The sequence below is a fragment of the Dermacentor variabilis genome, chromosome 2 (genome assembly GCF_050947875.1).
Source record: "Dermacentor variabilis isolate Ectoservices chromosome 2, ASM5094787v1, whole genome shotgun sequence".
In the NCBI taxonomy this organism is placed as follows: Eukaryota; Metazoa; Arthropoda; class Arachnida; order Ixodida; family Ixodidae; genus Dermacentor; species Dermacentor variabilis.
This window is the reverse complement of record NC_134569.1, coordinates 131,301,708-131,314,594: the sequence shown is the minus strand read 5'-3', so window position 1 is coordinate 131,314,594 and position 12,887 is coordinate 131,301,708. Positions and strand designations below refer to the sequence as shown.

The following is a 12,887-nucleotide window of genomic DNA, read 5'->3' as shown; positions in this document are numbered from 1 at the left end:
CCCACAAGCGTGCGAATCGTATTTATCAAAGACTTGAGCATTGTTACAATTCGGCGGTCATGCTCTGTCAGCTCATCTGGGTGAGGGGTGAGAGGTGAGCATTGTGGTGTCTTTCCTCGTTGGGGTTTTTCCACAGGGCTTATCCTTGGCAGTGGTGGCCATTCTTCATCCACGGCATTCTTTTCAGATGCTCCGTTATCTATACACGGTTTGGAAACATTCTGCACTGAGGTTGGAGCAGATTCATCAGCAAGAGGCTGTGCGGCACGCGTATTCTTTGTACGGTGAGCAGAATTCCTTGATGAGCGTCTGCGACGAGAACGACGTCGCCTGACGTCAGCAGCTGCTTCACGATGTGTCGACCGGTCCCTCACCATTTTCTTCAAGATGGAGAGTTCTCGCCTAACTCTAGGACATTCCTTTGATGAGGCATCGTGGGGCCCTTGACAGTTCGGACACATATAAGTTTTTGTCTGGCAGTTGCCTGCAGAGTGTTGTGCTGCACAGCGGGAACAAATAGCAGACTGTCCACAGACGGCGCTCACGTGGCCGAATTTCTGACAATTTCCGCACTGAAGCGGCTTGGGAACAAAGGGCCGGACAGCATGTCGAAAATGACCTACCTTCACATGCGATGGAAGGCAGTCACCTTTAAAGACAATTTTCACGCATCTGGAAGTTCCGAGACGGGCCACCTGTAGTATGCGGGTCCCATGATTGGCAGGCTTTATCAAAAGTGGTAAATCCTCGCCTGAGAAGGCCGCATCAATGTCATATATGACGCCTGTAGTAGTTTCTTTTCCCATCGGGATGATGGTACGGACGTTCATGCCACCGAGAACAGGGACAGCTCGCAGAGAATCTAACGCCGACGCTTGGGCGACGTCTACCGCGACAATATTCTTCCGAGGGTTGGCTCGTACGTCCTCAATGCGATTTGGCAACAGTCTCTCGAGTTCAACCGATGCAACTTGCCTGTTGAGGAACCTCATGTTGTCGGAGGGTAGCACAGGTAAGAAAAGGATGGTGTACTTCGGCGAACTCTGCGGAGTCCTCATAGTAGATGTGTCCACAGAGGCCCTAAGCATCCGCCGCTTTGCTTTCTGACTCAGGACAGTCACGTAGTCGTCGTCGGAGGTGTCGTAGCTCTCGGTCGAGTCTATCAGGGTAGCCTCGCTGTCGCTCGAGAGGCTGTTCCGCTTCCTTGAGGTTGCCGAAGCGGGCGCCGCTACATCAGGAGGGAGTGCGGGTGGTTCCACTTCCATTCCCGTCGGGCAGGGAACAGCGTTCCCCGGAAGAAAGCGAGAATTACCACAAAATACTGGTAAGGCTCTGAAAATTTGCTCGACCACTATATATTTGCATTCACTTCAGATCATCTCAAGCTTAAATAGGACGCAAATGAAAAGTCGTACAATTATTGGCATCAATACGACAATGTAAACAAGCTACATAAATCAGGTATATTACGACAAAGTCGTAGCAGTAGGCAAACATGAAAGATAGATGCAAATCACAGTACAAACAAAAAAGTACATGATTTTGCCACTCTAGTTTCTAAACAAAAGAGTCATAGCTTGGTTGAAGAACTTCATCATTAGTTAGATTTCACCACGCGTCAACCACTCTCGGTAAAGAAGGAGTATACTAGAAGCTGTTAACGCATGTGCGAAAGGGAGTAACTGTTAAATTATGTCTTTGGTGGCATATCCATCCGGATGGCAAATATATTACTTTTGACGTACCAGTGTTGCAGGGCCCAATAATTAGCTGTTAACAAAAATTAAGCCGGCAACAGAGATTCGTCTGTTTCATGGTAAATAAGTTAGACTGGCCAAAAGAGCTGTTATTCAAGAGCGTCCAAAACTGTTATACGTGAGGTACACAACATTTTTATTTATTGTTTCTATTTAGTCACTATCAATTTTAATAAAAGGGTCCAAGATCATAGTAGCATGGTCTACTAGAGGCAAGACAGCAGCAGGCCAGCAACTGAAGCACGGATTGATATATATAAAGCTATTCGAAGAAAGAAGAGTTTCCGGTTTAGGTCAGCTGTAACGTGGTAAATGTGCTTTGACCAATGAAGGATGTTATTTATCCAATGTCCTAATTATTTAAAGTGAGTTGTCTCAGTAAGAATCATATAATTCGTAGAACAGCTAAATTTTAAAGGTTTTCTTTTCAGAGTAATCGATATAAAAACTGTTTTCGAATTTGATTTCAATTTGGCAGGATTGACAACATTCAAAATTCTTCTGGAAGTCCCGATTCCGCTTGTGTCGGTCCAAGAACCTTTGATCTCCGAGTAAATAAACCAATCATCAGTATACGATTTAAATTTATTTGAAATATCAGTTACTATGTGTTTAATGAATATCAGAAATGGCCATAGCACGGACCCTTGCGGAACGCCAGAGTATACTGAAAGTCGTTCTGAAGAGTGGTCTTTGTAAACAACATATTACTGCAGGTTTCTTAGGCAGGCTTACAACCAGGTTATCAATTGGGCTTTTTTGGGCACTTCATTTAATTTATGAGGTGACATTTTGTGGCAAACTTTGTCAAATGGCTCGTCGAAGTCTATAAAATATTGCGTCAGTTTGGTTATCATTATTAATTTTTACAGCGAAATCACTGTCGCTGTTATATAGTCTCCACAACGAAATTGCCTGTATCACGAAGGATTCCGTATGCCCGGGCCGAATTTCTGTCTTTCATATGTATTCTGAACGCCTCTACAGCGACGAATACTCCATTGAGTTTGCTTGCACAACTAATTTGGCGTCTCAATTTCGGCGCCTCCAACGGCAGGATTTGCTGCTTTACAACGAATTACGCACGTATACCGTCGTTGTCACTGTACTGCATAAAACCTTTCAATAAAAAACAAAAGTAGCGCCATCCTTTGAAGACTGCCGCCGTCCTCCTCCCTTGCGCGTCCCCTTGACGTTTTGCCCTCCCAGGCCAAACGCCATCACGCGATCTTCTCTCTCGCATGTTTTTGATTCCGCCGGCATAGTTGTGCCAAACATAGCGAGCGGCGTACTCAGGTCCCACGTTTCGCGCCTCCTTTGCGCTTTTGTAGCGTAGTTCCGTGTTCGCGATGGTGTGTTGCTGTGCCTTCGGAAGCACCACACGTGAAATTGACGGCAAGCGACTCTTCTGGATTCCATCTGCGAAGCGGGACACGGCGCGGAGGAAGGTCTGTCTTCAAGGAAGCAGCCAACCTGACATCAACCCAACGCAATGGTCCCGGCTCCGTGAGGTAAGCGAGCGATTATTCGCTCATCACTACTCTCATATGCTGCCACTTGTTGTATGCGGCTACATTAGTTTCAGAGTGCAGCTCTTTGGCGTCCGTTCCCGCGTTTCGCATCGCCGTCGTCCCTCGTTGTAACCAAGGCCATCATCCGCGCGCTGCTCTAGCTGCGCGCGCTCCTGCTGCCATCTCTCGTGCGCGGCGCGAGCCTTACTCTCCCTTTGTCATCCAAAGCCGGATCAAGTGCTCTCGGGCACTCCTGCACCCCTCGGGCTGCCCTTCACGCCACAGGACACTTCTACGTGCGCTCCTGACATTCGCCGAGGCTGTCGGCCTCGCCGACCGCCTTTAGCTCCATCACATTTCCGCGGCGTGCTGCTGTTTCTGGTGCTCTTTCTCTCCCCCTACTTTCATTCCCTACCCCCTGTGCAGCGCGGTTGAGGTGTCCTCTGCTGAGAGACAGTTACTGCGCTGCACTTTACCCCAACCTTTCCTTCCCATATTCAAGAATCTCCTTCTCTCTCGCCTATCCTCTCGCCCCCTTCCCCCGCACAGCGCCGTTGCGGTGACTCTCGCCGCAACCGTCCACTCTGCCCTCGCTGTCCCTTCCCCCCCTGTGGCGGCACTGCCGCGGTGCCGGCGGCGGGCGCTCCTTGCCGCCTCGTGCGTGATCCACGACTCTCCGCTCCTCCGTCCCTGCGTCGCGTGGCTGTACGGCTCTCAGCCGTGTCTCTCGCTTCCCCGTTTGCGGGAAGCATTCCTCAGTGGAATTTGCTAGTGTTCCTGTATATGCTCCCGCAGGGAGCATATACAGGAACACTAGCATTTGCCGCCTCTGGCAGTGCTTGCGCCTGGCTGTTCTTCTCCCGCTTCCACTGTTGCCCTATACCTCCGCTTACCTGGCGCAGTGCCGTTGCGGGGACTCGAAAGACAGTTATAGCATTTCGTACCCTTACTTCTACTTTCCACCCCAACCTTGTGCAGACACATTGAGGCCTATCTGTGAGTGAATGAGTGTGTGACCTCTACTCAATAGCCCCCTGTTCTCCACCCGTTTCCTCACCCACCTCAGAGAAACATTAAATAATAATTGCTAACCCCCCACCTCTCTCCGCGGCGGTGACCCCCTATAAGGTGCGCTATGGCGCGTCGCCGAAGCGCCGGCTCGATAGCGGAGGATAGCGGTGTGTGCTGCCAAATCCGAAACGCAGAACCACCTCCGTTCGGCACTGCGTGTTCTGTATGCGGTTGCCTGTTGTTGAAATAAGGCAGCAGCTGCGCTCAAAGATCGCGTTACCGAGAAGCGTAATCGTCGGGCATTTTTTTTTTCGCTCTCCTAAGTGCCGCGTGCTCGTGATGCGTTTATTTGCAACTTTCGTGGCCGATTTCAAGTCGTCGTCAAACGCACATGCTTTTTGTCTTTTGATACATACATTCGATGGCGCTGTCTTTGTTTGGCCTCAATGTATGCAAACAGCACCTTTCTGAGTGCATCCCATGCATAGGTTACGAAGCGGTGACGATGCGGCAATCGTACCTTGAGAGTGATCTGCGATGCCGACAGTGCCGACTGCTGATAAAGCTTTGCTCTTTGTGTTCTCGACGCTTATTTAGCGTTGAAGAGAGACGCGCGGGCCTGTATGTTGAAAAGCTATCTGCGAAAGTGGCTGAGACGCTGCTCAAACGCTGTGTTCTCGCCGCTTCGTTGGCGCTGAAACAAGAGAGGCAGCACGAATAAGTAGAGTCAACCGGGCCAACCAAGCGCAACGGCATTCAGGCGTCCTTTTTTGGTTTCGGCAGCCAGTCACGATATAACGTTAAAAAATTCCGATCAAAATATGGCCTCAAAAGCGCGAGCGACCCGTAGCGACCGCGTTTGATTCGGAGAGCGTCTGCTCGTTAGCCTCCGCATAGGGGGAGTCAACGCCGGTGCAGGAGGAGGAGAGTGGAGATGGCGCTGCTAATGCCCCTTAACATTCGTAAAATAGCGACACGCTTTGAAGGATGCCGCCTCCTTCTCGCGCGCTCTGGCCGAGACCGACGCCGCGTCGCTATTGACCTAATAGCATCACGTCACGTACGTGGGCTTGGCCCTAGTGCCGGCTTCGTTTGTTTACAGTTGTACTTCAGCCACTTCAGCTCCATTTTCGCTCGAGCGGTGTAGGCGGCGTAACATCGAAGAGGGAGCGTGAAAGAGACGAGAAACGAGGAGGAGTGAAGGCGGAGGAGGAGAGTGTCGCTACTTTACGAAGTTTAAGGAGTTTTAGGTGCTACCTTTATTTTATTTAGGGGCATTGTGCACTGGATCCACAGCCAAGCCACCATAGGTGTGGCTTTTCATTCGGGCAGTCAATCTTTATTTTAAAGTTTATTGTTTAGATCGCAGAAATATAAGCATACAGTCGGATGGGGGAGAAGGGGGCAGATAAAACCAGTCCTTTTCACAGATGAAATAACTGCGTAGGCAGCAATGTCCAAGAACAAGGAACATCTTCAAATATACTGATATTAATTTATCTAGGAAGTTAATACACGGCGCGCACTCACACATTTCCTTTCTCCTGCCCCGCGAATAAAAAAAGGCTTCATGAATTTCAAGCGACCTTTAATCACTGTTTCTGGCCACAACGTTAAATTGCATAGTAATTGTTAAAGCTATGGGAGCCATGGGGTTGTACTTGCATTTGAAACAGGGACCAATTGCAGGGAATTTGAGGTGGCTACCTATAGACTGCTTTCCAGGACTACATTATGGTACAGTGTACGTTGTACATTCGATTTCGAGCCCAACAACATGCTGGGTATGCCACAATCGGTTAAAATTACTAATACACTCCCTTAACCGGCAACAATTCTTCAAATTATCACCACAATGTTTCTGAAAATAGCGAGCACGTCCTTCCTTTCATTTCTTTCCTGGGTGGCAGGCTGGCTCGAGTAAAACCGCAGCCCAACAGAAAGCGGATTGTTCGCCTCCAAAACAGCTCAGCATGCAAATTCAAACAGTGCTACTCGAGTTTTCTTCTCAGACTGTTTGCAAAACTTAAAGGGTGCTTTAAGGGCGCTGACGCCCGCAGATCAGCAGAGACCAGACAGGGCAAAAGACTACTCTTCGGTTTACCGGCAGCCGCATTGCCAGCGCTTGCGACGCGCATGGCGGCTCTTGCCGTGACCAGCCGCGCAGTCGGCTGCTGCGAGCATTCGGGTTTTTGACGCTGTGAGCGACGAGAAAGTGACTCGATGTTGGCCTCGGTACTTCCAAAGGCGGCTTTGTTGCCTTTAAGAAGTACCGCTTACGATGCTGCTCTTCACCGTCCTGATGTTTCCCGGTTACTTGGTCTACAGCAAGTGAGATGGAACAATAAGCCCAAGGGCTCTAAGCCACGCTGGATGCCGATGGCCCCTACCAAGCTCTTCAAAATCAACATGGGCCCCCCGAAGGACTCAGAAGAACTCGCAGTGCTTCGACGCTTGCACGCTGCCTATAAAACCGAAATGAAAGCTATCAGGTGCGTGCCCTAATGCGCGCCGTGAAGCATGCGATGGAGTATATTGCGCACCGTCTGCTAGCTGGTAATTTGTTGTCAAGGTGCTGCATTGCTGCAACGTATTTTGATCTAAAGGCCGCTGGTGTATGTATTTTACACACTAAACCTGTAGCTATGTGATTTCGATCAACCGATGCCAGAAATCGGCAGATTTGAGCAGCCACGGAAACCATCTACCATAAACTCATTCATTATTCGTCCTCCAGTTATTCTACGGTTGCACGAAATAGCAGATGTTTCGAAATGTTCCGTAATAACTAAGTATCGCTGTATGATGCTGCTTTAGTACTTGTTGATTCCAGTCTTACTGTGTCGAAAATTACTGTTTGTATTGCCTTGATCAAGAAATGCTTGCTTGCTATTTTGTCTAAAGGAACTTCTGGAGAGAGCAGCACCTGAAGGACCTCGAGCTGGCCGACGAGCACTCGGCCGTGTCCCAAGAGGAAGAGCGGGAGCATGAACGCCTCCTTGAAGAAAATGAAAAGGAAAACCAGAGGGTTGCTTTACTAAGGTACCGTATGTCCAAGCAGATAATCTTTTTCTCTCATCTACAGCCATTTTGTTATGATATATATATATATATATATATATATATATATATATATATATATATATAAACACGCCTGACGATGTTCTTTAATTGACCTCGTAATATAAAAACCAGTTTGATTTTCTTGTGATGTATTTAGTAACGTCGTCCTTTCTCTTGTGCTTCCATTGCTTTTAGTGATTTGGGACAAAAATGTGCTGTCTCCCTCCTTTGGTTTCATTTAACACTGAACCACACTTAATTATAAAGCACACACGAAAGACTTACTGTGTGTTTCTAAATCACTGCACATTACAAAAGAAAGAAGAAGAAATGCTTACATAGTTTTGAAAGAGAAATGTCAAGCCAAGGTTATGTGCCCAGCTGCGAATTACAGCAATAAATGCCTTTGTGGTAATTTAATTTGCCTCTGTTCATTTTGCCGTCATTATTTATTTATGCCATGGATATTTGTATATCGACTATAGTTAACACTTGTGCCAGATCAATGAGAAAGAAATATCCAGTGCACCTGTGCTCTAGGAAAGCTAGAAAAAGTGCAGAAAGAGTTGTTCGAAGTAGCTTACAACATTTCTTATGGCTCCTCAAAGACTGCTTTCACTGTCTTCAGTAGCAGCTAATTGATGGGCGACTTTATAATTTCTTGTATGCCTTCAGGAAATTTTCTATTCCTTGTTATCTTTTTTAATCTATAACTCGGAATAGCTGACAGAACCCACTTTTGGAATTGTAGTTGCTTTGTGGCATTGAGAGTGTGGTGTTGGGCCTTGCAGCTGCTGCACAAACTTAGATTCAGTGAGCACCTTCAGTAAAGATATTCATTTTGGGTTCATTTGTTTCTCATGTCACCCAAGTAAAGCCCTTTGAGTGCTGCTATAACGTTTGAAGTGCTAAAACGATCAGCTTAGCTGTATTAGTGTGGCTGACTTATGGTGTCGCAGCAGCATTGGTCATATGTCAGCAAGACGCCATCCTGGCAACGATGTGCTCCTCTGGATGCCCATTTGAACACCCAGTTTATCTGAAAATCTTCAGTGTGGGTACACTGGACCCTACACAGTCATAAAGCACTCTCTCCTATATACTGCTGTGGTACATCTGTTAATGCGCTAACCGACTGATGCTGCCACGATACAGATTGTGCATGTCTCCCGCCTTAAGCTAGTTCTTCTATGATGGCTTAACTTGTGGCCAGGCTGGATGCTTCTATCCGTGAGGGCAGTTAGTGTGAGCATTTATGTGGACCACCTCTTTCTCATCTGTGTATAGTAACCATTGTCGTTGCCTTGTGTCATCACGTTCGGCACGTAGCTTGTTTTCTGGAATTAAGTGCTGGCTCAACCGCTGATTCACATTGCAACACAGTTGCTGCCTTGTGCCTGTGGTGTCTGATTTCTTTACAAATACTCTCAGGATGGAAAGAAACAAGTTGGAAGAAGCGAAGAGAGTGGAGGAACTCATACAGAGGGAAGCCGATGCAAAAGCGAAGCTTATGCAACTGAAAGAGCAAGTGGACGAGATTGTGAGGCAAGAAAAGGTGTGTGTGTGCTACAAAATGTCATTGCATCATGTTCTTAGCATTTTTCTGTGCACATGTATTGAAGCCTGCTCGCACTCCCTGCACTTCTCTAGACTTCTCAAAAGTTCCCATATAATTTGCTGGGACCAGTGCATCAGTCATTTGTTGCCCAAGCTTGATGCTCTGCTTTGTGCTAAATAGAAACACTAAACTGGTTCAGAACGATGAAGCATTCTTTCAAAACACTATTTTCTTTAATTTTGCAGTAAGATGTTGCTGTACTAGAGGAGAAAACGGAGGCCAAAATTTCAGTTCTTGCCTGTCACAGTAGCCCAGTTGCTATGGTGTTGTGCTGCTGAGCTCAAGGTTGGGGGTTAAATCCCAGCTGCATCTTGATGGGAGCAAAACCCATAAACAAATGTATATTTAGGTGCGCGTTAAAGTAGTCAAATTTGATCCGCAGTCCCTCACTATGGTGTGCCTCATAATCAGATCAGAGTTCTGGAAAGTGAAATCTCAGAATTAATTTCTTTCCATTTCTTGGATTTTTCAACTAAACCTCAGCGCTGGTATGTCAATGTAATGCCACGGATGTTATTTAATTTTTCTCATTTTCGGGCTGTTGTGGTGCAGTAGAAGTTTTTGAAACTTGCCAAGCTCAGTCCTTGGCTCTATTACAATACGATGTACACTATTCTTTATTGATAAAAGAATTAACAAGGCCTAAAGAGATGATCTCAAAATCCATGACATTGAGGCAAACTGATGCTTGAACTTCAAGGCGGTGTTGCAACTGGTCTTTTATTTTAACTCTTTTACTAGCTTACCAAGCCTCCTCTCCCAATAAAGAGACCGGCACCAAATTTTTTCGGTACACAATTCCTTTAGTGCCACAGAAAGCATACCGGTCACAGTGCGCAAACCTGCAGTGGTGATGTGGAAAACTAAATGGATAATTTTTTATCTGAATTTTTCGATTTGCCGTCGAGATCGTCGTCATGAAGATGTACATTGGAAATATTGATAGGTGAGCATAACAGCAATTGCACGTGGGCATTGGTGAGAAGCAGTAGGATATGCCATTGGGGCTATGCAGTGCTGGCACCCATTTACGGCACAATTAGTGAATGATATTTTGCATCTCACAGGGAGACCACAGAATTTGGGGTACTCACTCTCAGAGTCGTGCTCATGTAAAAGCACTCATGTGCTGTGCTGTTCCACTTGCCTTGAAGGCAGCACAGCTTGTTAGCATAGATTTTTTTTTAAATTGCTAACTGTTTAACTGTTTACACCTTTGTTAGTGTAAGAGTCACAGTACAGATAACTTAAAAACTACTTTACAGACTGGAATATGCATAGAATAAACCGCGAGCATCTGGTATCCAGGGAAAGCACGGAGAAGGCAGGAGAAGCAAATTCAAGATGATTAGCAATATGTGAAGTTGCCGAAGTTGCCACTATCATCGACCCACTTGTATTCAAGCGACTCGAAAATATCCCTTTGTAATTTGTAGTATCTTTCTTTGTCACTAACCCCCCACTCCCTCATGTAATGTCTCAACAAGAGACCTTTGAGGAAATAAATAAACAAGGTGAAAGCGGGAGCCAACTTTTCGACAAGTTTTTCAAGGTCTTGAAAAAGACAAGTCCACTTTCGAAACATTGGCTCCCGCTTTTGTCTTGTGTTTGTTTTGAGCCCTGGTATGTAATATAAAGACTACAATTTAAAACAGTAAATGTGGTGCATTTAATAATGTTGACTTCCATAACATGATCGCATACACCTCAATTACCAAGAAGTTTGGGCCAACTTAAAATTATAATTCCTACTTAAATCACAAGCAGCAGGCTTGATTCCTTCACTACAGATCATGGTCTTTTCATTTCCACCAACATCTGATGCCGTGTTCTGAGTAGTTGTTTGTCTCTTGGTAAGAGTGGCCTTTTTGAGATTGTAGAAAGGTAATTTACTAATACAACTGAACTTATTTTTCTGATAAGTGTCTCTTTAATACGAGTGAGTTTGTAAAATTCATTCCTTGTATTTGTGAGAAGTGTAGCGTGGGCATAGTTTCAAGCTTGCTCACCAACGATGTCACTTGTACATAAAACTGTGTTATTTGTTGCTGGTACACAGGGAGCCCCCGAAGGAGTTCCTAGTTAAGTAAGCCATCTTTAAAAAATGTAAAGTGGTGGAAACGTATGTGTTACTGCAAAATCATCATACTGGTCAGCTTTTCATTTCTGGCTCAAAACTGTATCTGTCTACCATGTTAGCTAGTTTTTATGGCTCAACAGGTGGGGGTACGGTACATATTACTGCTTCAACTATGTATACAGGGTCCTACATATTTCGCTGTGCCTGTTAGAAAAAACATTTTGAACTCACCATTGCTCAAATTTTGCTGAACGATCGCATTTTGGAGTCTCATGTTGTTTAGTATAACACTTAATACATTTAATTGCCTGGTTTTTCACATGTGCACAGAACCTTTTTTTAAACAGGCACAGCAAAATATGCAGGACTTTGTATTTCATTTCATGAAAACAAACCACTCCGAAACAATATGCACTTGCAGATTAGCAGTAAGGGCAACTGACAAAGGTGTCTTTACGTAAGTTTGTGTTGCCAATAGGTTGCCAGACACTTCTCAGCTCTAGATTACTGTTGTGATTAAAATTCATGCAGGACGCTGTTTATGAAGCGATGCCTTCTTAAACTCAAAGTGTTTGTTGTTCTGTTAAGTCGTGCCTTAGAGGCCCTTTAAGCACACAGCCAGCATATAAACATTGCCAACATTGAAAGCTAGTGCTGCTGTTTAATAAAAACTACTGGAGCTTTGGATCGCATGATTATTCTGCTCTGTATACAACCAATGACCAATAAGTACATGGCAACAAAGTGCAGTTTATTCAATGTGGTTGAAGTTGAAAACTGCCATGGGTCACATCCTTGTCAGTCTTATGGCTAAATTAGAACCTGTCCAGATAGAACTTTTTTGCTAGGATTAGATTTCAATAAGTACTGCAAGCACAACTTGCTGTGGTTGTAGATGGGAGCCTCTGGCCTCAACAGGACTCTAATCAGGTTTGAAAATTTTTGCCAAACAAGTGCAGGGTATAGAGCACACAGCTAGAATGATGTCTGCCAAATATAGTATCGCAGAATTTTATGTTGTGGAGCCATGAAAGCGCCGACAAGGAAATGTGGTAACGTCTTCCTGTGCCACATTTTTGCAATTCAGATTATGTTGATGGAACGCAGTGTCAGTGGCAGTGATGGAAAAAATATAAGGTCACATCTATATATGAAACATCAAATAACAAAGTTGAGATAAATATAGTGAAAGTACTAGATTGAATAGGCAGCTTGAAAGTGTAATATTGTGAAGCTGCTTCTGTGGACGGCACTTTGTGACTCCAAGTGTGCTTCCCACCATCCTCTTTTGTTGCAGGAGAGGAGTTCCACCTATGTCACCCTTGAGAACTTGGACGAAGTCATTGAGTTTGCCATTGAAAACCCCATCAGCTACAGCTATGCCATTGATCCACAAGGAAAGGAAATTTGGGATGGAACACCTCACTACGAACTGTACAAACAAGGACCTGCACACGCCTATGCAATACCCACAAGGAAACGATTTTAACTGGGAGACAAATAGAATTGATGAGGCTGTAGTGTTCAAAGAATGAGTATTAAACTATGCAGAAATTTCACTGCTGTTTTCTGCTGATTCTTTCTTGCAACTTAAAAGTTTATACTGATGCATTCTGTCGAATTAGTAAAAAACTGTACCAAAATTCCTGACACATAGAAAGATCACATTTAGCAAGTATGAAGGTTGGAAAAACGCAAGTTATTTTAATTTCATTATAAAGTAGCGCTCTCGAACAGGCTCACTCTGAGTTATCCAGAACGAAATAAAGGAAATAACGAAAAACATAGTGATCGAGCTGGTGCCTTACCTGCCGCGCCCGTCCGAAGTAACACGTCACATTTGGTGT

At 45.2% G+C, this 12,887-nt stretch overlaps 1 protein-coding gene across 1 annotated transcript; it reads left to right on the top strand.

The window, feature by feature from the left end:
* Positions 1 to 6,390: 6,390 nt before the first annotated feature.
* Positions 6,391 to 12,599, top strand: LOC142572688 (small ribosomal subunit protein mS26-like). Its single transcript, XM_075681985.1, has 4 exons — positions 6,391 to 6,771; positions 7,184 to 7,321; positions 8,774 to 8,897; positions 12,338 to 12,599. Exons 1-4 carry the CDS (start codon positions 6,503 to 6,505, stop codon positions 12,527 to 12,529), a joined length of 723 nt encoding a protein of 240 aa, XP_075538100.1. The 5' UTR covers positions 6,391 to 6,502; the 3' UTR covers positions 12,530 to 12,599.
* The last annotated feature ends 288 nt before the right edge of the window (positions 12,600 to 12,887 follow it).